The sequence below is a fragment of the Camelus dromedarius genome, chromosome 14, assembly GCF_036321535.1.
Source record: "Camelus dromedarius isolate mCamDro1 chromosome 14, mCamDro1.pat, whole genome shotgun sequence".
Taxonomy (NCBI): Eukaryota; Metazoa; Chordata; class Mammalia; order Artiodactyla; family Camelidae; genus Camelus; species Camelus dromedarius.
The window spans coordinates 12098361-12121844 of NC_087449.1; the positions used below are offsets into that span (position 1 = coordinate 12098361).

The following is a 23484-nucleotide window of genomic DNA, read 5'->3' on the forward strand; positions in this document are numbered from 1 at the left end:
CGTCTTTGCCCCGCGTGGAGATAAGGGGGACGAGGACATGCAGATGCTTTCTTTGGCATGCCACATGCCACTTTGCAATTACCCCATGACAGAGAACAGTTTTACAGTGATTGATGAAACACGTAAGAGGGGGGAAAAGGGGCTTAATAGAAGAATTTTATTAGGCTTTGAAATGGCATTGCTAACAATAGTCCTGGGGGAAAAGTAAACATGAAGACATTTTAAGTAGACAGTAGGAACACGACTGAATCCCAGCAGCCTAGAATGTCCTTGCTGTTTTCACTTCCTTTTGCATCATATGTGGGGATGTAAACCACTTAATTCTCAGGTTATTGTTGCAACCTTTTCTGCTTTGTACTTTGATCAGAAATAGTGTCTGAAATAAAAATGAGATACCTCCAAGACTTCAGTGGTTTGTCATAAAAGGATGTTATTAAACATAAAAAAAAATGCAGTAGCTGCATACTCTGAGCTAAAAAGCCACGAGAGTGATAAAGATTTAAATGTACATTATGCAGTGATATCCGGATCACTCTCTTCTTGAACGTTCATTTTCAAGTTGAACAAAGTTTGGGAATCAGTCTCCTTTGCTCTTAGGTATTCACATCTCAGGTTATATAATCAGTTTTACTATCCCATATTGGGTCAGATCACTGGTCCAGAAAATAAGGCATCATGTCTTTTCCCAGGGTCTGTACTGTTAGCTAAATCATCTTCCCACAGCTCAGTGTACCTCAGCAGTGGTGTAAGGCTGCAGAACTGATGGTGGGAAGCAATTCCTAACTGACCCTTAAGGCAGTTGTGTTAGGGCTGGAAGCATGATGTTTGATTACATCCAGTATCATTTTCAATTTAAATAGCTATAAATTACTCACAACTTCTTTTTTGAATAGCCACAATTTTTTTAAATCAATGAACACTTCTAAGAATTGAAAAAACATCCATGTTTATTATATGCACCATAAAAAAGTGTTTCTTTACATGCTTTAATTATTTCTTGAGGCCTTGATTTTATTACATGTCACTTTATTTTTATCCTTTTTACCAGGAAATCCTGTAAAACAGTCAAGAGACTGATGATCCGAGACCAGCCAGACGTAAATGATAAAATAATAATTTTGTGGCATGCTTTAGGATAAAGGCAGATTTATCTTAAAATATAAACAAATGTCATATTTAATCCTGCTAGAATGAAAACTAGGAGTACAAGGTTTATTTTCCGCAGTCCCCAAAGTGGGCCTCAAAGATGCAGATCCAATTAGAGTTTGCCGTTTCACTAAAGAGACTTCAAAAGGCAGAGAAATACAATCTTGGTAGCACCCTGGGATTTTGAATACTCCTAACTGGGCGGGGTGCCTTTAGCTTTTTTTCTGGACTCAGAGGAGTTTGGGGTCAAGTAGGAAAGACAGAAAGGTACACAAAGGAGCAAAGAGGGGTTGGAGCAAATGAAACATGGAACATGAATTCCGTAATGAATTCCAGCCTCCGCATTGCAGTGTGCACACTGGTGTGATTTATACAAATCCCCTACTAAGTTTTCAGCAGTTTGTCCATAAAAATTGTATGACATGCTCAGATCTGGGTGCAAGCAGGAAGACCCAGGATTGTGGTCTCCTCATTGAACAAGCATTTATTGTGCATCTGCTATGTGCCAGATAGACAGACATGTCTGAAAATTCAAATGTCAATCACTTATGGTCTTTTTCCTTGAGAATCTCACAGTTTAAAATACAGGACATATTTATCGATAGTTCATCAACATCATAATAAAATATGGAAGCCATATTTTAACAATAATAAAATATGAAAACAAGCTTTTATGCACACCATAGTTTCACACATCATTTTTTTAAGAAAAGGTAATCTTCTGTGACCATTTTTCTTAAGTAGACTGGCACCATATTTTGGGATTACTTAAAATGTATTATTTGATTAATTTTATTAGCCACAGGTTTTAAATATGTCCTCACCATTGTTGTTCTTTATTTTGTATATGGTGAGATATCGGTCAGATTTGAAAGGATACGTTATCAGAAAGATGGAAAAAAATCATTGAAATTAAATTTCTATATTCTTTTCTTTAAAAAAAAGCAATGTATATTACATATAAATATATATATAAACATATATACATATATGTATATATATTAGTTATGCAAAATACACAAATGACATTTTCTGAAGAATGTTTGATATGACTTTGGGGAAATAGTTAAAGAAAAAGAGGTCATAGTGACATTTTCAGGATAAAGTTTATGCTTGGATGGAGAAGACAGGGGAGAGAAAGGAATCAAAGATGTCTTCAATATGGGTCTGCAGGAGGACTCATGAAATGATAGTGTGGATAAAAAGAACTTGAAGTTTTTTTTCACTTTTTAGTAAAAAGCTAAAAATAGACTTACCTTATGCTCCAGCAATCCCGCTCCAAGGCATCTATCTAGAGAAAACTCTAACTGGAAAAGACACCTGCACCCCAATGTTCACAGCAGCACTATTTACAACAGCCAAGACATGGAAGCAACCTAAAGGTCCGTTAATAGATGACTGGATAAAGAAGTAGAGTATATATACATATGTATAATGGAATACTGCTCAACCATAAAAAGAATAAAATAATGCCATTTGCTGCAACATGCTAGCCCTGGAGATCGTCATTCTAAGTGAAGCCAGAAAGAGAAAGGAAAAATAACATATGATGTCACTTATATGTGGAATCTAAAAAAAAAAAGACACAAATGAATTTGTTTATAAAAGAGAAACAGACTCACAGAAATGAAAAACAAACTTATGGTCACCAGGTGGGGAAGGGGGAAGGAAGGGATAAATTGGGAGTATGAGATTTGCTGATAGTAACTACTACATATAAATTAGATAAGCAATAAGTTTATACAGTATAGTGCATGGAACTTTATTCAATATCTTGTAGTAACCTAAGATGAAAAGAATATAAAAACAAATATGTGTATGTATATGTATGACTGAAATTTTATGCTGGACACCAGAAATTGACACAACATTGTAAACTGACTATACTTCAATTTTTTTTAAAAAAGGGAAAAAATAAACTTGAAGGAGGCAAAATGGCTGTCCTCTTAGAAGAAGGTAATAAATGAAAACGTTCCGTATTTAGTAGGGAGAAATGCTGAGAGAGATTAAGTGGGACTATCTGGTAGCTATTGAATTAAAGTGTAGAGAGAGATCAAAGATGGAGAAAAAAGTGTAGCTATGTCCCCCCGGTAATAGTTGAACACAGAGAGTGAATGTGATCTCTAAGAGGAAGGACAAAGGCACTAACTAAGGTACTTTAGGGATGCGTTAAATGTCGATCGCAGCGTAAACTGAATTCTCGGCTTGCTCTGCCCTTCAAGCCCTGTTCGAGGATGCAGGACTGCTTTCCCACGGAGGAGGGGATGCTTTTTACAGATTGATGCAAAGGCTCCATATGTTCCCCTACTTTCCTGCCCACCAAGCTGTGTCCACCCAGAGGAGACATGTTTTTCTAATACATACAATGGTGTCATCTCAAAGACACACATACACTTACACTAAATGGAATCAAGTGACTTGAGCCATCTGTTCTTGTTCAAACTGTAGTTCATTAGTTAAAAGGCCAAAGTCAATGGAGTGGACCATGACCAGCTTTTTAAAACATACTGAGGTAATATAGAATTGACAATATCAAAGCACAATAAATGACAGAAGGGTAAATTATTTTATGAAAAAGTTGTTTCAATGTATTTATGAATATACCCATACATGGGGATATATGCACTTCCTACCATAGGTGACTATATATAAAAAAAAAAAAGTTGGCAAATCTTAACCTAAGAAATACACAGTAAAGTAGAAGAGTTACGACAATATCTCAAATTTTCTAACTCCACATCCTGATCACAGCTGGCTGTGCAATCTATCTGTGTGGTCCGGGAGCGAGGATGGTTATGTTAGGCCACTCAGTAAGGGTGTCAGAGCTATAATTATTGTTTCAAGAGCAAGAGATCATTGTCAGATGTATGGTCTGTTCTGAAGGCTTATGGTTGCCAGAAACCTGATTTAAATTAAACCTGATTATGGCATTTTTGTGATCATTTTAAATGCTAGATATTTTTTATAATATGCAATATGTAAAATCATAAACTGCCATGGATACAGATATAGTTCAGAAAACACCTGGATAACTTTTGTAAAACTTAATTGTTTTAGTAAAATCATGGTTCAGGCTGATGCTTTTTTAAAAAAAGCCACATTTTTATGTTAGTGAAGTAGTTCATAGGAAGATACGCCTCCAAACAAGCATGTCTCTTAAAAGGTGCCAGAGAGATTTCAACCAGGTAGTAAGCAGTGGGGGGGTGGGACTCATCGTTGTGTTTTTCAAGATATTTCCCTTATTAAACTACAGATGCCATCTAATAAAGTTAGCCAATATTCTTCAAAATATTATTTTGAATGGCTGTAGATTAGCAGATAATCCAAAATATTTGTAATGGGAATTGAGCCTTTGGCTTATTCTTGCCACCATAGTACTTTGTGAAAATTCTTGAATTAACTTTTGCCCTATCTTTGACGCTCAGAATTATTACCTGGAAGGGAAATTTCTGGGGGAAAAAATGTGGCCATTGTTAGGGCTCTTGATTTAACAGTGTATATAGACCACCTTTAGCAGGATATGTGAGGGCTCTGATTATACTAACTCTGGTTCCATATTCTCTTAAGTCACTATATTTTCTCCTTTATAGTTAAGGGAAATTAAAATGTTGAAGTGTTAAAGTAATGAAAAAAGAGTTTAAAAGAATAAAATCAAATGAAATACAAGTTGAATGCTATTACTTCTGCAAATTGCTATTAAAAATAAAAACAGTCCGAACACAGTTCTGACACTTTCCCTCGGAGAAAGAAAAGAATCCAAAGGTCAGAGTGGAGGCAGGCCTGAAAGACATTAGGGAAGAAGTTCATGTGTCTTTGCTCTTTCTGCCATATGCCCCAGTCTGGTTTAAAAACTTGTGCAGTAGCAAATAGGGAATACAGTGTCTGATAGTGTCATACCGGCGACAGTGGACTGGTAATCACAAAAGAAAACATCTGTAGCTTTAATAAAAATGATCATTTTTAAATATACCTTGCCAATTTTATAGATGATGATTGGCTTTGCCTTGCTATTTTAAGTAGAATGTCTTTGTTTATTAGTAAGGATAAATATTTATTTGCAGGGCAGTTATATATTTTTAATTCTTTTGTGAATTATAGACTCATTTCTAATGTCAGAAGGCTACAAAATTTCCATTATAATTTCTGATTTCTTCTGTTCTATGCATTATTTAGACGTTTTTGGTTTCTTGCTGTTGTTTTCTAAAACTTTGTGTAATTTTAATTTAAAAATGTGTTAACTCTTTATGCTGTTGATAACTAATTTAATTCACTGTTGTCAGCAATACTATTTTACATTATATATTATAAAAAGTGGAGAAACCTAATTCAGCATGAAAGAATTGAAAAATAGGGAGAAAGGAAATTAGAGTGAGGAATTTGAAAAATGAGTTTTAAAACTCTTGCTTTCCTCAAAATAGTAAGTTGCAAGTTTAGTGCCATTTCTTGCTCAGATACTAACACAATTGTATCTTTAGGAATGGATAATAAAATATGCACGGCTGAGGGAAGTTGGTGTAACCAATGTGGGCATCAGGAAGGAATATCACTCAGGCTTGGAACTCTGTCCTTTGGAGCTTAAAACTGAGTGTTCAGAAAGTTAAGTGAATTTTCGGTGCATACACAGTGCAACAAAAGCAAGTGAAATCCTAGTTTAGCTAAAAAGAAAACACAAACAAAATTCTGATAGTTTTTGCATTTCAGTGACATCTGCCACGCCTAAAAGTAGTAAATATAGAGATTAAGATCACAAGTTAGGGAAGGCAGCAGATTATCATAACATACATACTGTTGGATACCAAAGGTAATTCCAAATTTACATTAGAATATAATGTGAAAAAGGGTTAGAGTCAATTGTATGACACAGTAAAGAAGGTGCTATGTAGTTGTATGGATAAATGTTTAAACTTTCAGTAAGTGTAGGTTGGATATATTTTTTTCACAAAATATTTTATTACATCAAGGAAGTGTCAAAATGTATGACATCCTAAAATCAAGGAAACATGATTTCATTAATAATTAAATCAAGCAGGCAGTGATGTGGGTATTTACTTTGATATTAAATGTACCATCTATATTTCCTTTGTCCATTGATTTACTTTCAAGGTTGCTTCCATTTAAACATTGTGTGTTTATTATTAACAAAACATAGCTGGATTTCATCTGTAATGTAACTTAATAAGCCATGTCTTATAATGAGGAAGTATGAGTCTTTTACAGTTCATCTATTTAACTGATGTTTTTATTCCACTAAAATTATTTCATGTTATCTATTCTATTGTTTTGAAAACTAAACTGTAAATTTTCAGTCTACTTCCCATTCTTGATACTCACAATCAAATTCATATTTTTGAACTTTATCAAAATTAGGTGAGAGCACTTCCTTCTGCAGTGTGCTTTACCTGCCTCTGTACTTTCTCCTCACCCTGGCCAAAGTAATGTGAGCCCTGTGGACCCTATTATGTCCAGACTATTTATTAGTCCTTTATTTCAGTAAATATATTATTAAAATCCTAACTATCTTTTATATTGCACATTCATAATCATACAGTCATCTTCCATTTGAATTTACATATTGCAGGGTTCATTGTCTACCATTGTTACACCTTCATCTCATTTTCCCATGTTGAGATGTCTTCTAAATCCATTATTATTTGATTTGAAAACTATCTTAAATGTGTCCTTCACACAGAGTGCATGGGTGACCTAGACTCTGGATCCATGTATTTCTACCAGTTTTTCTGCCAGATGAGTGAAAATTTTCTCTGGCTGATTAGAGAATTACGATGCCAATTTTATCTCAGTGACTTACACATGCTACCCAACCCCATCTCTCAGTTATGTTAGCAAGAAATTTATACTATTTGGATCATTTTTCCTATGAAAGTTGGCAAATTTTTTTGCAGCTGAGAGCTTGTTAGCAAACCAAGCTTGGGTCTGCTTGCCCGATGTGCGGCAAAGCCAATCTCCTGACCAGGTGGTTGTGGTGAAGGGAGGTATAGCATTTACTGCAGGGCACCAAGCAAGGAGAATGGGTGGCTCATGCTCAAAAGACCTGAACTCTCGAATGGCTTTTAGGCATTTTAAACACAAAGTTAAGGGAGAAGGTCATAGGATGCATGATCCACTTGTGGACCTTCTTCTGTTTGGTTGGTGACGAGGTGACAGGGTGACGTTTTGAGAATCTCAATCATCAGCCTTCTGGTTCTAACCAGTCTGGGGTCTACATGCTTGTGATCAGCCTGAAGCCACCATCTTCCACCAGGAGGGGGTCTTAGTTTCTGGAGACCCACTCAGTGATACGCTTCAGATCATCATCTATACCCCTTCTGGAGGAACTGGGAGTCCTGTGACTCACTTGTTCTGATCATTAACGTTGGAGTCAGCTCTTTGGAAATTCAGGGAAGGCTTGGAGACTAAAGCCTTTTTTCTACAAACAAGAAATGGGGACATGGAGAGGCTTTTACGACTGGAAAGGCCCCACAGGGTCCTGATTGATTTCAGTCCCCCCTTTCTTTGATGCTCATCTATCCTGAGGAACGAGGGCAGGACAAGAAGGGGATAGAGATGTTAACTGTAAACTCTGCATGGGAACTCAGTTTTAGGGGAGCTCGGTTTCAACCTTGTAAGATTTTTCTATTATGGATGTGATTGAATATGTATTACTTTAATGACTAGAAACAAAAAGCATTAAAACTAGTTTCTCAAAAACTATTTCATAACCATCACTCAAGTACCAGAAAGCCTGTATATCAGTATTATTCATTTTTACTATTACAGTTGATAGATACAATGAAATGAAAAAAAAAGCTTCAGAATAATTGGTTTATAATTTGAAATAAATATATGAGGATTTTTATCCTTCCACTTGTATCAAATGAACAGGAGAAGTGGCTTCCAGTGTCTAGAGAAATAAGATGGCATATTTTTCTATTCGCCTTCTCACACTTGGTTTTGCCTGTTTGCTCTAAAATGTGTGTTTTAATAATTCTGACAAAGGATGAAAAAAATGACAGCAGTATAAAATGAGAATATTTTCCTAAGTGCTACATTTCCCTGGGAAAATAAGTAAATGTCAAAACAGCAACAGAGACCGTTCACACGTTTTTTTTTTTTCCTTGGTTTATATACCCTTTCCATAATCTGATCCATAGTCAAGGCACACTTTTCCTTTCAGAAGACTTTCAAATGATACTTGTTACTTCAAATTATTTAAAAAAAACACATTTCCACTAAATATGTTTTTTCAAATAATGAATACCCTGCTATGAACACTGTATTCTTGTGTAATCCTACTTCCTTTACCTAGTATTTCAAGGTAAGTTCTAACTTTTTGCATTTGATGTGTCTGAATTTTCTTTACTAAATTGGGCTTATTAATTATATGGTCATGGGAAACATATGTTGACACTATGTGTTTCATAATCAAGAATGGTAAAGTAGGAAGTGTGTCTTCAGGACTGGATTTGTATTTTTATCTGTATTTTTAATGATTCTGCCTATGTCCATCCGTTTATGTGGGTTATGTCTGTATCATACTCATATTCTGGCCCGCACTTAAAGGTTCAGGTGCAGAAGAAATCCCCAGAAGGGAAGAAGGACGTGCTTTTGCGTCTCTCCTTTGGTACCCTCCCTCGTCTTAGATGGCGGTTGGTAATGACAGTTTCAGCATGGAAGCAATAACTCCATTACTCTTCTTGACTGACTGCACCCATTCTAGTTTCATTGCAGCTCCTCTTTTTTCTTTCCCTTCTGCTGACCTTTTCCTCCCCTTTACCTCCATGACTATGTGTTTACCTTCATATGCCCCCGAAAAATACAAACCACAGGAAGTTCACAATTGAGGAGGCTCATAAGGATGGTTTTTCTAAGTTCATTAGACAGTACTGGATAAGAGTAGACAATCACCAATGTTACTGAAAACAAATCAGCCCAGCAGGGTGCCTGGGGGAGAAATAGAAAAAAAAAAAAAAAAAAGCAAGCGTCTGCATTGCTCCACCTTTGACTTTGAGGGCCTGTTTCACAAGAAATCACATAATGGTTAAGTCATTTTAGTGTTCACATTTACGGAGCAATGCTGGCAATCATGTCCAGAGGGAAAATGTGTGTTAGAGCAATGCTGCTGGTAAAGTTCCGTGGCTTTCAAGTTGTTATAATCAATTTGAACCCAGGCGGTAATATTTCAAGTGCTGGAAAAAGAAAGGGGGATATTTTCTCTTTTGTAATTATTTTTCTCTATCTGTGGTCAATAGATTGAAAAAGTCGAACACTGACTAAAATCTGTTTCAGACTCTGGAATGCCAGTAACTTATATGGCAGTAAAATTCTACTTTATTATACAAGATGTAATACAATTACATGGTTTGTTGCCAAAGATGTGTCATTACTAGGGAATTCAGTATCACTCTTGAATTTGAAGAATTAGATGCTCACTATTTGTGCCTTGTTTAGAAGCACACTTTGCAAAATACACCTCACTCTGCAATGCAGAGATATAATTTGGTCTTGTGGAGCCAGGCAGTGTTAAATATAAAAACCATATCCAACAGATTCTTTCTCTAAACTAGCATAATTTAACCCATCTGAGCTTTAGTTCCCTAGTAAGTAAAATGCGAACAGTATCAATCATTGTGTTACTGCAAAGATTAAATAAAATAAAATGAGCCATCTAGCAGAATGTCTGAAAAATGTTTCCCCTTGTCTTTCAGATTATTAGGTATAAATCATGCTGATCTGGTTTTTAATTTAAGCTCACAATAACTAAATGAGTAACTAACCATCCAACCATAGGAACAAGCTGCCCAGAAATGTATTGAGAGAAGATATTTCTGGCATGTGTATCTGTTTATTATCTTAAAGCCCTGTGTAGTTTCCTGGCAGACTGGACTGAACCATGTGGAAACACCCATGGAATTTTCTGGTCAACACTGAGAACAAAGACAGGGTAAGGGGCTTCCTTAGTCCTTTTCTATTCTCTCACATCATAACCTCTGGACTTTATCACTCAGTTGGTAGGCAGAGGCAAACTCAGGTAGACACATACCAAGAACAAAGAGAGAGAGAGAGACGGAGAGAAAGGAAAAGGAAGGAAGGAAGGAAGGAAGGGAGAAAGGAAGGAAGAAAAAGATAGTGTAATGATGCCCAAGGCAAAGTTCATGTGAACTACTGGGATCAAAGCAGGAGGAGTCAGAGAAAAGGTCCATGTAGAGATAAGTGCAAAGGAAGGCAGTGGGTTTGCTCCCTGCACTGGAGCCTAGTAAGTGCCAGGCTCTTGCTTCTTTTATTTTGTTTTATTTTATTTTATTTTATTTTATTTTATTTTATTTTATTTATTTATTTATCTATCTATCTATCTGTCTGTCTATTTTTAATTGAAGTATAGTTGGTTTAAAAAGGTGTGTTAATTTCTGGTGTACAGTATGGTGATTCATTTATCTGCATATATGTGTGTGTATATATATATGTAGGATATGTATATATATATATATATATATATATATATATATATTCCTTTTCACATCCTTTTTCATTATAGGCTGTTACAAGATATTGAATATAGTTCCCTGTGCTAAACAGAAGGACTTTGTTGTTAATCTATTTTATATATAATAGTTAGTATCTGCAAATCCAGAATTCCCAGTTTATCCCTCCACCCCTTCTTTCCCCTCTGGCAACCATAAATTTGTTTTCTATGTCTATGAGTCTGTTTCTGTTTTATAAATAAGTTCATTTGTGTCACTTTTTTTAGATTCCACAGATAAGTTATATCATATGGTATTTTCTTTCTCTTTCTGGCTTACTTCACTTAGAATGACAATCTCCAGCTTCATCCATATTCCATTTTTTATGGCTGAGTAGTATTCCATCGTATATATATATATAGCACATCTTTTTTATCCAGGCGTCTGCTGTTGGACATTCAGGTTACACCCATGTCTTGGTTCCTGCAAATAGTGCTGCTGTGAACATTGCATGTATCTTGCTTCTGATTCATCTTCTGGAAGAGAATAAGGGAGTCTTGAGCTCCATCTTGTGATTAAACAATTTGTGGCTTCACACTTGACTATTCAGTGGTGGTTACTCCCATCCGAACGCTCTAAAGGCACCTCAGTCTCTCCATGTCCCAGTGTGAGCTCACTCTCTTAGCCCCAAAGGAAGCCCCCCTTCTGCTTCTCTCTGTCTTCATAAGCGAGTCGATTTGTCCACCAGATCCCTCCAGACAGAACCTGGCAGTCATCTTTGCTTCCTCTCTCTCCAGCCAACTCACATCTAGTCACTCTCCAAGTCATAGTAATATTTTAAACATGATTTTATTATGAAAAATTCCAAAGACACAAAAGTAAAGATACTCATATAAAGATATGCATGTGGTCATTATCCAGATGACACAATTTTCAGTTCATGCCTAGTGTAGTTTAACTCTATCTGCTTTCCTTTCTCGCCCCAGATCCCTGACTTTTAATACCTCATCATTTCTAAAATATAGCCCACCCCCCTCCTTTCTCCTGGGCTCTTGGGTTAGTTATTCATCTCTTACAGGGTGTGGCAAGTCTACCTGGATCTTAGCTAATTTTCCTTGTATTTCAAAAACTTGTTTTGAAAATCAAATCTGATCAGTTTTTTTTCCACTATATAAAATCTGATGATGACCATCTTCTACCCACTGAATTTAGTCTGAAATTCTTAGCGTCTGGCTAATGCACCCACTTCCCTTTTAAACCTTTTCTGCAAATAACCTTCACCCTTTTATCTGGAAAACTTGCAGAGGAAACCGTCTCTTCTCTGAGTTACTTCTGTCCTGTTAAATACCTCATGTATTTATTACACACACTCCGTTCTAATCATTTGGGGTTTGTCTGGTTCCCCCCAGCAGCCGTAGATCCTGTGTATTACAGGCTGTGTGTATGCCTTTGTTCTTGCAGTGCTCAAGTCTCTGCATTAGACGTGAGCCAGGAAGAATTTTTGCTGCAAGAATGCTAAATCTTCCTCTCTACTAACAGTTTTTGATCATTTTTTTTAAATTTCTCTTCTATTTAACTGTATTATAATGAATTTTTCCAGTGACATCCTAATCTAAATATTTATTTTATAATCCCACAAGACTCTAAATACAGAGTCACAGAGTGTGGGTATACAATACTGATCATTGATTTAAACAGTGGAAATCAGGGTACAGAAGAACAGGCTTCTGTTCTCCTGCATTATACTCACTCAAAGAAACTTTCTCCTTGAAAATTAATAATTATGAGGCTGGACACTGGAAAGTTTAAGGCGATTGAAATAAGTCACATTTCTATATTACTTCACAAAGATAATTTCTTGCCCACCTCCGCTATCTTGGGGGAAGAGAAGAGGTTACTTTCAGGTAAGTGGTATTTCATGGAATAAGATTTGAGTGTGACCATTTAGGGAATTCATCCGTATTGTATATCTAGTACAGAAGATTGGGAGATAGATAAGGAAATGGTTTTATTTCCAAATTCTTCATAAGGAAGCTAAGAGGTCAAGTGCTCAAAACCATGCAACAGGAAGAGACACAAAAACCATGTCGGTCTTAGTATTTTTCTACCTATTAATGAGTTATCCTAGACATAGAATATACTGTAGTCAAATGACATATTGGTATATTAATTTATTTTTTGAAACACAGTCAGGTGACATGAAGTGGCTCATTTTCTTGGACTCTGACCAATCCCTCAGACCCAGAGAATTCTTTTTCTCTGTATTTTTGCATATCCTTTTTTTTGCAGCTATAGACCACAAGGGATTCAATCTTCATCATTCTCTATATTACCAATAACTGATCTGAGAGCACAATTCCTTTTAAAGTTAATATAAACTTCTCCCAGTATGCTGTGGAGGGAGTCAAATTTTGAGGTAAAAATTGAAACTTTTATTTTAATAAGAACTCAATTATATGCTCGTATGTTAACTTGCTTTAGAATGTGAACTCTGACAGCGGGGCACAGATCCTGACTTTTTGATTAATTTCTACTTATTTCCCAGTATAGATATCTTCACATTTGGGAACTGGGAAACTTCATAAATATTTGAGTAACTGAATGATTGAATCAAACTCAATATGAGTGAAGTCGTTTTCTTTAACTTGATTTAGATGCTTGTGTTCAATTTGTGAGCTGTCCTCGGGTAATTTTGATAAACTAGTATAATTGAGTTTGGATGCAGACGTAGACATATATGTTTACTTTCTGGGTATATATGTACATGTAGTCATCTAGAATTGTGTAATACCTCTGAATACAGAATAGATAAATTAATAATTAAATATACACATGTTAATAAAGTATTAATTCTTCAGCATTTTATAGAATAGCCATTCATAATTTCTCCTACTTTATTCTCATACTTCCACAAAATTTCCTCAAATACCCATATGCTTTAGTTAGGGGTGACAAGTGCCTAGCCAAATGCTAAATCTGAAAGGTATTTTAAATATGCTTTTTTAAATTTAAAAAATTTAAATACTCTAGATGAAGTGAGTACTTCCCTATATCATAGCCACGCCACCTTCTGTTGTCTGGCACCTGGTGAAGTCAAACTTCTACTTACCCACCTGCCTGACCCAAACAAGCTTTTGAGAGCTCAGCCTTTGCACGTACGTGTCTCCAAGTTGTTGGCCTCTAGGGGGAGCTCAAAACTCTTTTCTTGCTGTTCTGCTTTTCTCCTCATCCGAGAATAAATCACATGCTGGGAATGAGAATTTACAAGGGGGACAAGGGATTAGAACTCAAAATGTCAGAGAGGTGCTTATGGTAAAGTGCAAAGAGGTCTGATGACATAACATGAAAAAATATTAGGTGTGAGGCCTGGCCGAGCTTTGCTCGAGACATTAGAGAAAATGATCTTGCTTCTCACGGACTAACTGGGTTTTCTCATGAACTGTTTTTTCCAAGCAAACCCAAAAGTAGAGATTTGGGTATGTGCTCAGAGTGAAAGGCACCATAGGTGCTGCTTGCTTCCTTTGTTTTAGGGACCGGCCTGCCTCTGACACAGGGTCCTACCAGTCTTACTATGAGATAGGCCTGAATTGAAAGGCATCCACGTAGTAGTAATGAGGAGCTCGCATGTGTTGAGCTTGGGACCTCATGGGAACAGTCAAGGCCAGGTCTCAAATATCTGACAGTCTGTTTCCAGAGACCTATCGTAAGTAAATTGTATTTTTTTTTCCGCATTATAAAGTGGAATAATGCCATTGTACTGAAGTATTGGGTAACTTTTAATAACATGGAATAATTCTTAGTAAAATAAAGCTTACTATAATGGTATGGTATAATATAAGCCATGTACAAAAGTGGAGATTCTGCGTGCTCCAAATTATCTTTCAAATGGAGGTGCCTCAAAGGATGAGAGATTATCTTTGTGTAATAACATTGCAAATAAGTTTTCTTTCTTTTTTTCAGTGCCCTTTCAATAAATTATAATTAATTTATATTATAATTATTATTATTATATATAATTATATAGCATTAAATTATTAGAATTTTTAAAAATGAATTTTGGGGAAACTAATGTGGCTCTTTTTTTTGTATTTAGAATGGATATATTCTATCTTTACTAATGGAATCTCTGGACTTTTTATGATCTTACATTATAGATTCTTTACAAATATATTGATTATTTTACATGTGTAAGGATGAGCAATTTAAACTGGTTCCCAGACTTTGGAAGCTCACCTCTACACAGAGAGGAGATAAAACTCTTGTCAGTTATAAAGGGCCTTACATTACACGTTAAAAGCCAGGTAGCTGTTAAGAATTTTAAGCAGAGTTTAACTGGATCAGATTTCTAGTGATGTAAATAATAATCATGTTTTTAAATAATAAGATTAGCACCCCTGTATATAAAGCTTATTACATGCAAGTCACCACACTAAGCATTATCTTGGCATCAACTTCTTTTAATCTTCTTAACAACATTTTACGGTTGTCATATGTATTTTCCATTTTACAGTAATCTTCCTATCACAGTGAACAGCACATAATAAACCCTCAATAAATAATAGCTATTATGAATTCTTTTTATAACACAGTATTTAAGAAAAATGAGATCACTTTGACGTTCAGAATACCCAAGACTTGAATCGGACTTTGCCACTTATTAACTGTGTGCCTTTGGGCAAGGTTATCCAACTTTATATATTTCAGTTTTCTTATTTGTAAAATGGAAATAATGCCTGCCTCATAGGGTTTATATGAGGATTAAAAATGCAAGTCAGATCATGGAGATGAAGTGCTTAGTGCCTGGTTCATCGGGAGCCTTCAGTGAATGGTGGTCATCATATTGATCAGACAACCATGTCAGTCAGGTGTCCCCCAGACACTACAAGGTGGGAAACTCCCCCGTCAGGTGGGAGGGGAAAAGACATCAATTACATTATTTCCTCCTCTGTCCACGACATCTTTTAACGGTTCCATAATATGTAAAATTACACCTAAAAATGACCATATAAAAATGTGATGCAGTTACACCTCATCTTTCAGGGCTCAATGACATCTTTCCTGACCTCTTTCCCAACTGAAGTAAAATGAGTGAGTCCACCATTCACCCTTGCCGTCTTCTTTCACGACACCCACACTTCACTGCTCTTCTTTGCTTACATCTCCATCCTCCCTTCAGGATGCTCAGGTTCAGGAAGGCAGAATCAGCGTCATGGTTTTTCTTGTAACCTCCATCAGAGACACAATACTAAAATGCCAAAACAAATTTTAAAATGTATAAAATAAATGATTGGCCAAGGGAAGAATAAAAGCTATCAATGCAATGAATGTGCCTAATCCAAATGATATTTATTGACTTAAGAAATTACAATAACTTAAAAAGTATAATGTTATCTTCCCTTTTGAGTTCCAGTCAATTTATGTAGGCTTACTATTAATCAAAATTATTTTCTTATATTTGGTAAATTCTTCATATATACGGTTTTATTCTGTAAGTAACATTATACTTGTGGGAGAGTAAGTATGGCAGAGAGCTCTGACTGTTCAAAATCTCGTCTACTTCCTGGGCACCCAGCTACCCTACAGCCTCCAACCTCCCTTGTAGATAGGTGTGGATATTTGAATGAATGCTAGTAAACAGAATGTGGATACAAGCTATCCGTGTCATTTGTAGCCATAGCTCATAACTCTCTTGTGCTCTGTTTGACCCCCAAATCTTTGCCTGGATGAATACAGACAGTTTGGGGGCCCTATGGGGTGATGGAGCCATTAGATGAAGCAAGCCTGGGTTCCCAAACCATCATGGAAGAGGTCAAACCATCAACCTAACCCTGGCCTCTGACTAGAGCAGTAAATAATCTTTTATTAAATTGACCCCATTACATGTTTGGATATATTTGTAGCAGTTGGCCTATCATAATTAATATAATAAGTCAAAGTGATAAAACATTAATTTTAAAATAAAATTATGGAACAGAATACATAGATTGAATATCTTGAAAGGATAGGATTTTCAAATCAGCCTGACCCATCCACAGTAGTCATTTTTGAGAAAAAAGAGGAATTCACCTCTAGTTGTCTGTCATATGTTAACTTGTATCTGTAATGCTTGAAAATGGCTAAGTGGAAGTAAATTTTAAGTTAAAAATAGATAAAGTTTCTATTTTTCCTTCTGAAATCTCTACCTCAGTACCTTTCTTTCCTTCCCTCAAAATAAACCCATTCATTCATTAGATATCAGTATGATCTTATATTTTTACTTTTTCAAATGATCCTCACAGAGGCAGCTGGATGTTGTCTGGCACCTGGTGAAGTTAAGAGATGTTAAGAGAACAGGCTTTGGGACCAGACTACCCGGCTCTGTAACTCAGTGCCTGTGTGATCTTGACAAGTTACTTCTCCTCTCTATAGTTGACTTTCCTCTCCAGTCACAGAGGATAAAAAGGGTACCTGCTTCCTAGAATTTATGTAAGGATTAAGTGAATTAATATTTATAAAGCATTTGGGAAAAATCCCCAACTCTTAGTTATCACTGTATGTGTGCAATAACCTGTGTATAAATTTAATGGTACACAACTCATCCTTTAGAAATAGATTAACCTTGGCTTGATTGCAGTGGAGAATGAAAATTCAAGACATTTTCCAAACCTGACTTATTTTCACAACTACCCCCTATGATTTCTCCCCTGTGCTCCCCAATTAGTCTTCCCTCTACCTTTGTACTCAAAAAGGGGAAAGGAAATGACCCCAGTTCTTGTCTTACCAAAATATAAGAATTCAGACCGGAGATGGAGTGCTGTGCAGCAAAAGATTTTAGAAGATTTATTAGCAAAGGGAAGGTACACCTCCAAGATGGGAGACGGACTGACCCCAGGGAGGAAAAGCCGTGGTCGTCGCTTGCCCTTTCTCTTACACCCTTGCACAGAGGGGGTCTTTTGCTTGATTGACAGCTCTTGCCCCTGGAATGCCTAGTCTTGTTTGGTGCCTTTTGTGCATGTCCTTCCCCATGATGCATGCAGAAAAACTCATGCGGAGCCTAAACCACAGTGCTAATTATATTACAGTGAGCATTGGGCCATGGCTGGTGCGGTCCTTGTCTGCTCCTGGGCAGGTGCAGCTCTTGGGTTCTAACCGGCTTCTTGCTGGCACTCATTTAGAGGAAGTAAAGCCCCTTTATGGTGGAGGCGGGCATAACACCGCCTTCCAGACCATCCTCCCTCTCCTCCAACTATCTGCCCAGTGCACCCACTTATCTAACTGCCTAACAACCTTCAGAAATGTCTCCACAACCCCATGCTTGCATGTGTGCCAGTATTTTGCCTTCCTTGTAGTGACTTTCCTTCTCTCTGTCTAGTCAATGGTGTCTATCCTAGATTAGCCAGTTTGGGTCTGTTGGTTTCTTAAGGCTGTCCTAAAATACTAGCACTAACTCGGGGGCTCGAAACAACACAGATTTATTCTCTCACAGTTTTGGAGGCGAAAACTCTGAAATCCAGGGGTTGGAAGGCCCATGCTCCCTCCGAAGGGTCTAGGGAAGAATCTTTGCCTCTGTTTTTCTGGCTTCTGGTGAGTGTTAGCTGTCCTTGGCTTTCCTTGACTCACAGCTGCATCACTTCAGTTTCTGCCTCTCTCTCCACATAGCCTTCTCCTCTGTGACTCTATGTCTGAATTTCGTACATATTATAAGGACATCCATCATGGGCCCCACCTAATTCTGTATGACCTCATCTCAACTGGGCTGTATCTGCAAAGGTTCTATTTCCCAATAAGTTCACATTCACAGACACTGAGTATTAGGACTTGAATGTACCTTTTTGGGAGACACAGTTCAACCTACAACAGGATCTAATGTCTCCTCCAGCCCATCACGATCACTTCTAAGAAACACTTACTTTCCATTTCATTTATTTAACAGATAATATAAATCTGCTTTCTGATTTTTTAAAAAAAGATTTTTGAACCTATATCTTTTCTAATAAATTATGTTATGAGTATAAGGGTAAGGACCATTGATCATGATCTAATTTTTTGTATTTGTGTGCTCTTTTGCAGAGCAATACGATGCCTATGGTAATGAATAAATCCATTAAAGAATAAATAAAAGGATGCAGACCTAGTAACACAAAATTCTTCCGGAGAATAAGTGATTAAAATAAACGGGACGTGATTAGAGCACATCAATTTGTAATCTCTGATGTTTCATTTTTAACTTACGGTATACTTTTGACTGATTATAAATAGTATTGTAGGTTCACAAATGAGTATATATTCATTGACATTATAATAATTAAATTATATGTGAAATTTGAAAAATAATATAGGTGCAACAGCTATGTTTAGTGTTTTTGAAGTAGGAGATTCTGTTTTTCTTTGCAACAACAAAGATTTCACGTTTAAACAAGAATAAAGCAAGTAAGGAATGTGGATTCTTTAGTATTAATTTTTCTTAGAACTAAGCATCACATTACATCAAACTATTTAACAGGCAAAGTTACCAAATATTGATGGAAAACATTAGGAATTCATCTCAATTATATAAAAATAATGTTGTAAATTGGTGTGTCCACAGATGATAATGAGTGTGGAAACTTAACCCAGTCCTGTGGTGAAAATGCCAACTGCACTAACACGGAGGGAAGTTACTATTGTATGTGTGCACCCGGTTTCAGATCCAGCAGTAAACAAGACAAGTTTATCACAAATGATGGAACCGTCTGCGTAGGTAAGTTCAACCATCTACTTTAAAATCTGTACCTACCTCTTCTTGCTTATTACCTCCAGAGATTAAATAATATGCAAATCAAATCCTGTCAATTCTTGATTGTACCGCAGTTTTTAGATACTTCCAGAAATTAATCCCTTTAGTTCTTTAATGCTGTATCAGTTACTATGGTATATTTATCCAAGAATGTAAAAAGAAGAGAATTTTTTTGATAATATCAAAAGTTTACCCCCCAAAAATCAGTAAGTTATGAAATCTAGCATGGTGGCAAGCAACAGAATAAATATTTACACTTTAAAATAATACGTTCACTCAAGAAAATTGTCATTTGTATCACAAGATATTGGTACTTTTATAAATATGCACTCTTAGGTGAGCCTTGTGCTTTCCTAGAGAATGTTCAGACAGGCATTACTTGTGAAAGAATCGTCCTAGTGCTTTGCTGAAAATTAGTCACAGTTAAAATCTGCATGAAGTTCTTGTGAACACTGGGTCCTATTTAAAACTTCATCTCAGGTTCATTAAAATGTCCTCTAAAGGGATAATAATTTCAGTTCAGTCCCTAAGTGAACTATTATTGTGATTCTGAAGGGAATATCTATAGTTTTTTAAATGTCCGTCTATTGTATTTTGGTCATGCATTCGATTTATCAGAGCCTACAGAATTTGGATTACAGTCTGAGCAAAAAAGATTGTTTAGAAATTTCAAAAGATGAACGATCTTCAGAGGCACATTCTCTAGACAAAGACTTTAACACTGAAAATAAATTATAAATTATCTTAATCATGGTTTCTAAAAACTGTCTAATTTATGAACAACTGGTATAATTAATTATGATTGGTAATAATCTATGAAATTCATAGGTGAACTGAGGCCCTGAGAGTTTAATTACATAGTCAGGGATAGATATGAGACCAGAACTCAGGACTGTATAGGCTTGGACAGAAGCAAGATACTGCTTCTGCTTTCTGTAATTAGATAAACCAGAGATGCCTCAAAGAATCTACATCACACTAAAGCCTTGGATGAGCTCCTAGAGAGATTCTGATCAATAAGCTAAGGAGAAATTTGGCAATGTTATTGTTAACACACATGGTAAGTTCAGAGATAATGTTCAAATAAAATATTTGAAATGTTTCTATCAAAGAAATTACCCTGCCTTGTGTACTTACGGTTCACAGCATTTTCTCTGCTATGTAAACAAGGTAGACTTTATTCTTATATTATAGCCAAGGGGAGGGGAGGGCTGCCCCAGAGGCACACATTTAGGATGAAGTGGGGACCACAGTCACAGTCTTGAATCTAGAAAGCCACTGTTATTTCCACAGGAGGCTTAAGTGCGTGGCCACTTAACTCTCATACCTGGACCTGGATCATGTAAATGCAGTGGATCAAGCTTTGCAAGGGCATAGATGATCTAAAATAGGAGAAAATAATGCTATTTCTGTTGAATGAGAATATTATCATTAAGTGTTCACAGCAAAAAAAAAAAATTTTATTGGAATAGAGCATTACAATATATTCAAGAAATAAGAATCTATGAAATCCTGCCCAGAAAACTTATAGTACCTCACGATTCCTTCTTCTCAAGTCTATACGCTTGTCGCCAGTTTTAAATGTTATAAATGTGTGTATATTTTACCTTTACTAGCTGAGTTCTGACTGTATAGCTCTATGCGCTTTACTAGAAAAGTTCCAGTTAATGAAGAAATCTAACCTATAACATCTTAATCACTGGAATTTAATACAATTTTAACTCTGATCTCCATTCCCTCTTGGCTCTAGAAGACATCTGTCTTTTCATCTGATCCTGGTTTCTTTAATATGCCTCAATTCACAAAGGGCTGTATTTCTCTGTTTGTGCTCCCTAAAAGTAGAGAATTCCTGTATTAGAAAAAAAATGAATCACAGGCACAGAGCAAACACACACACACACACACACACAGATGAGTGAAAGCCAACATTGTATGCGATCGCAATACATTTGTAATGCAAGACCCTTTCTCCCAGTACTCATTTACTGTTGAGATACTGTGGAACAGCCCTATGTTTTTGCTAATTCCCTTCTTCACTATTTAAGTAATCAGTCCACACAATAACTTAAATTAAAGCCAATACCCAATATTGAGTCCTTCAGTTCCTACCTGTTTTGTTTGATGGATTATTCAGTGAAAAAAGTCATTTTCTGGAAAACCGTTATTTTTCACCAATTGTGTTGTCCTTAAGATTAAGCTTTTTAGAGAAGCAGAGCAGCTATTTCTTTTCTTTTTTTCCCCAGTCCTGTAGTAATTTTCGTTGTGCACTATGCTAATCCTCGGTGAATCTGAACAGAGAACCACAATTCTGCTCCCTTTTTACATTAGCGTATCACCTTGTAGTGTGTTGCTTCTGCTTTGAAAGTTTAGCTGATCCTGAAATTTGACAGGTCTGTTAATTATAGTCATAGGAATCTCTATAAATACATTATGAAAAACTCCAATCCAGGGCAAGAAATGACCCAAGCAAAATTCTTTATCTTTAGTCAGTATTCAAATACTATTTTCCACAGAGGAGGTAATTTTGTTGCAGAAGCTTTGGGTGAGATTTGGCTTCATGCCTATTTTTCTTCCCCTTGAAATCAGGATAAGACAGAACTTCAGACGCCCCATTCCCGAGAGACCTTATTCTAGATTCTCATTTCACAAGTGGGGAAACTGAGGCATCCAAGAGTAAAGTGACTCTCCCCTAAAGCAAATGAGTAGAACCCAAGAGCTTCTTCTCAATTTCTGTGTGTGCTTGAGAGCAGTATTTACTACCTGTAACTTTTTATGTCCTGTTGCCTTAGGTACTCTGATAAGTACCTATTTTTTTCCTGGCTTTGAATAATATTAACATGCAATTTTGTCTTGCCAATTACTTCCAGTAATTGAACATTTTATCTTTTCTTTGCAGTCTGTGAGTTAAACAACATTAGAAAATTCAGTTATTGATGAAAATTATAAAAATCAAAACAATCATGTGATCATGTTTTGAAAGAAGATTATGATAAAACACCGCTGGGTTGGCTCATTTTAGACATGAAAAACAAGCATAACCTGATTAATGAAAAAGTAGCAAATGAATTTTTTGATGTGCAAAACAAGCGAATGCGTGTTATTATGCACCTGCATTTAGCAAAATCAGGTTCTTAGTATTAAGCGGAGTGTTAGGTTGGTAGTGGAAAAAGCGGATCAGTTATTAAATATAGTACATCAAGTCTAGCCTGACTGAAATAATTACAAAGCAGCAATTTAGCTTTCATTGAGATGGGGGAGGGGGTTCCTTTTCTCTGTACAACTCTGGGGAGCATCAGAACATGGCAATGTAATGAGACACTCATTATCCATCTGTTTTCTCCAGACCTACATACTCACAGGGTTCCTCACAGTGTGAGTAGAATCAGGGGACCTGATTTCCAGTTCCAGTATCAAGTACCAGGGATATCTTAGTCACCACGCCAAACACCTTTAAGTACATTTCCTTTAAGTTCTTTCCTATGGAAAAGAACTCTTTTGAATTAAAAGGTTTTTTTTTTTTATAGTATTACCCAAGGTCACAAAGCTAATGAGTATTAGAGGCATGATTTGAATTAAGGTCCCTGCAGGGCATTTACCCATAGGAAGAAGGATTCATACTGGTCTTTTTAGACCCAGTTAGGCCCAGCAAGTGATTGCAAGAGATGTTAGGGTGGATCTTGATGTAAACTGGTAGCCACATTCATTTTGGCCAAGCCAGTTTCATCCCATTTGGATATGGGACACTCTTTCAATATTTTATGAATCTCTTTATACTACTAGGTAGCAAAGGGCATCGAGTGATGTGCTGAGGGTAGTGGAAGCTCTTTGACACCCTGACGTAGCCAGTTGTGGGGGGTCACACACACCACTACTAGTTAAACACAGTAAGCTATACTAAAGGGGCCCAGAGTGAGAGGAATGTCAAATTCAGCGCACCTCACTTCGACATTTTGGTAACAAGTTAAAGGAACAAAAATATAAACAAGAAAATTATAAACAATTTAGAAAACATTACTTTGATGGGATGATTAAGGTTTGAAAATCATTTCTTTGGTAGGACGATGAGTATTTGGAGGCAGGATGTAAAAATTTATGGAATCCTAACCTTGAATGCCAGTTTCCCAG

General features: G+C 36.4%; 1 protein-coding gene across 1 annotated transcript in view; it reads left to right on the forward strand.

The window, feature by feature from the left end:
* The window catches only part of ADGRL4 (adhesion G protein-coupled receptor L4), a 110471-nt gene that overhangs the window by 40096 nt on the left and 46891 nt on the right, over positions 1–23484 (forward strand). The window contains exon 3 of the mRNA XM_031465455.2: positions 19171–19323. Within this exon, the coding sequence (XP_031321315.2) occupies positions 19171–19323 (153 nt within the window). The remainder of the gene's footprint in view (positions 1–19170; positions 19324–23484) is intronic.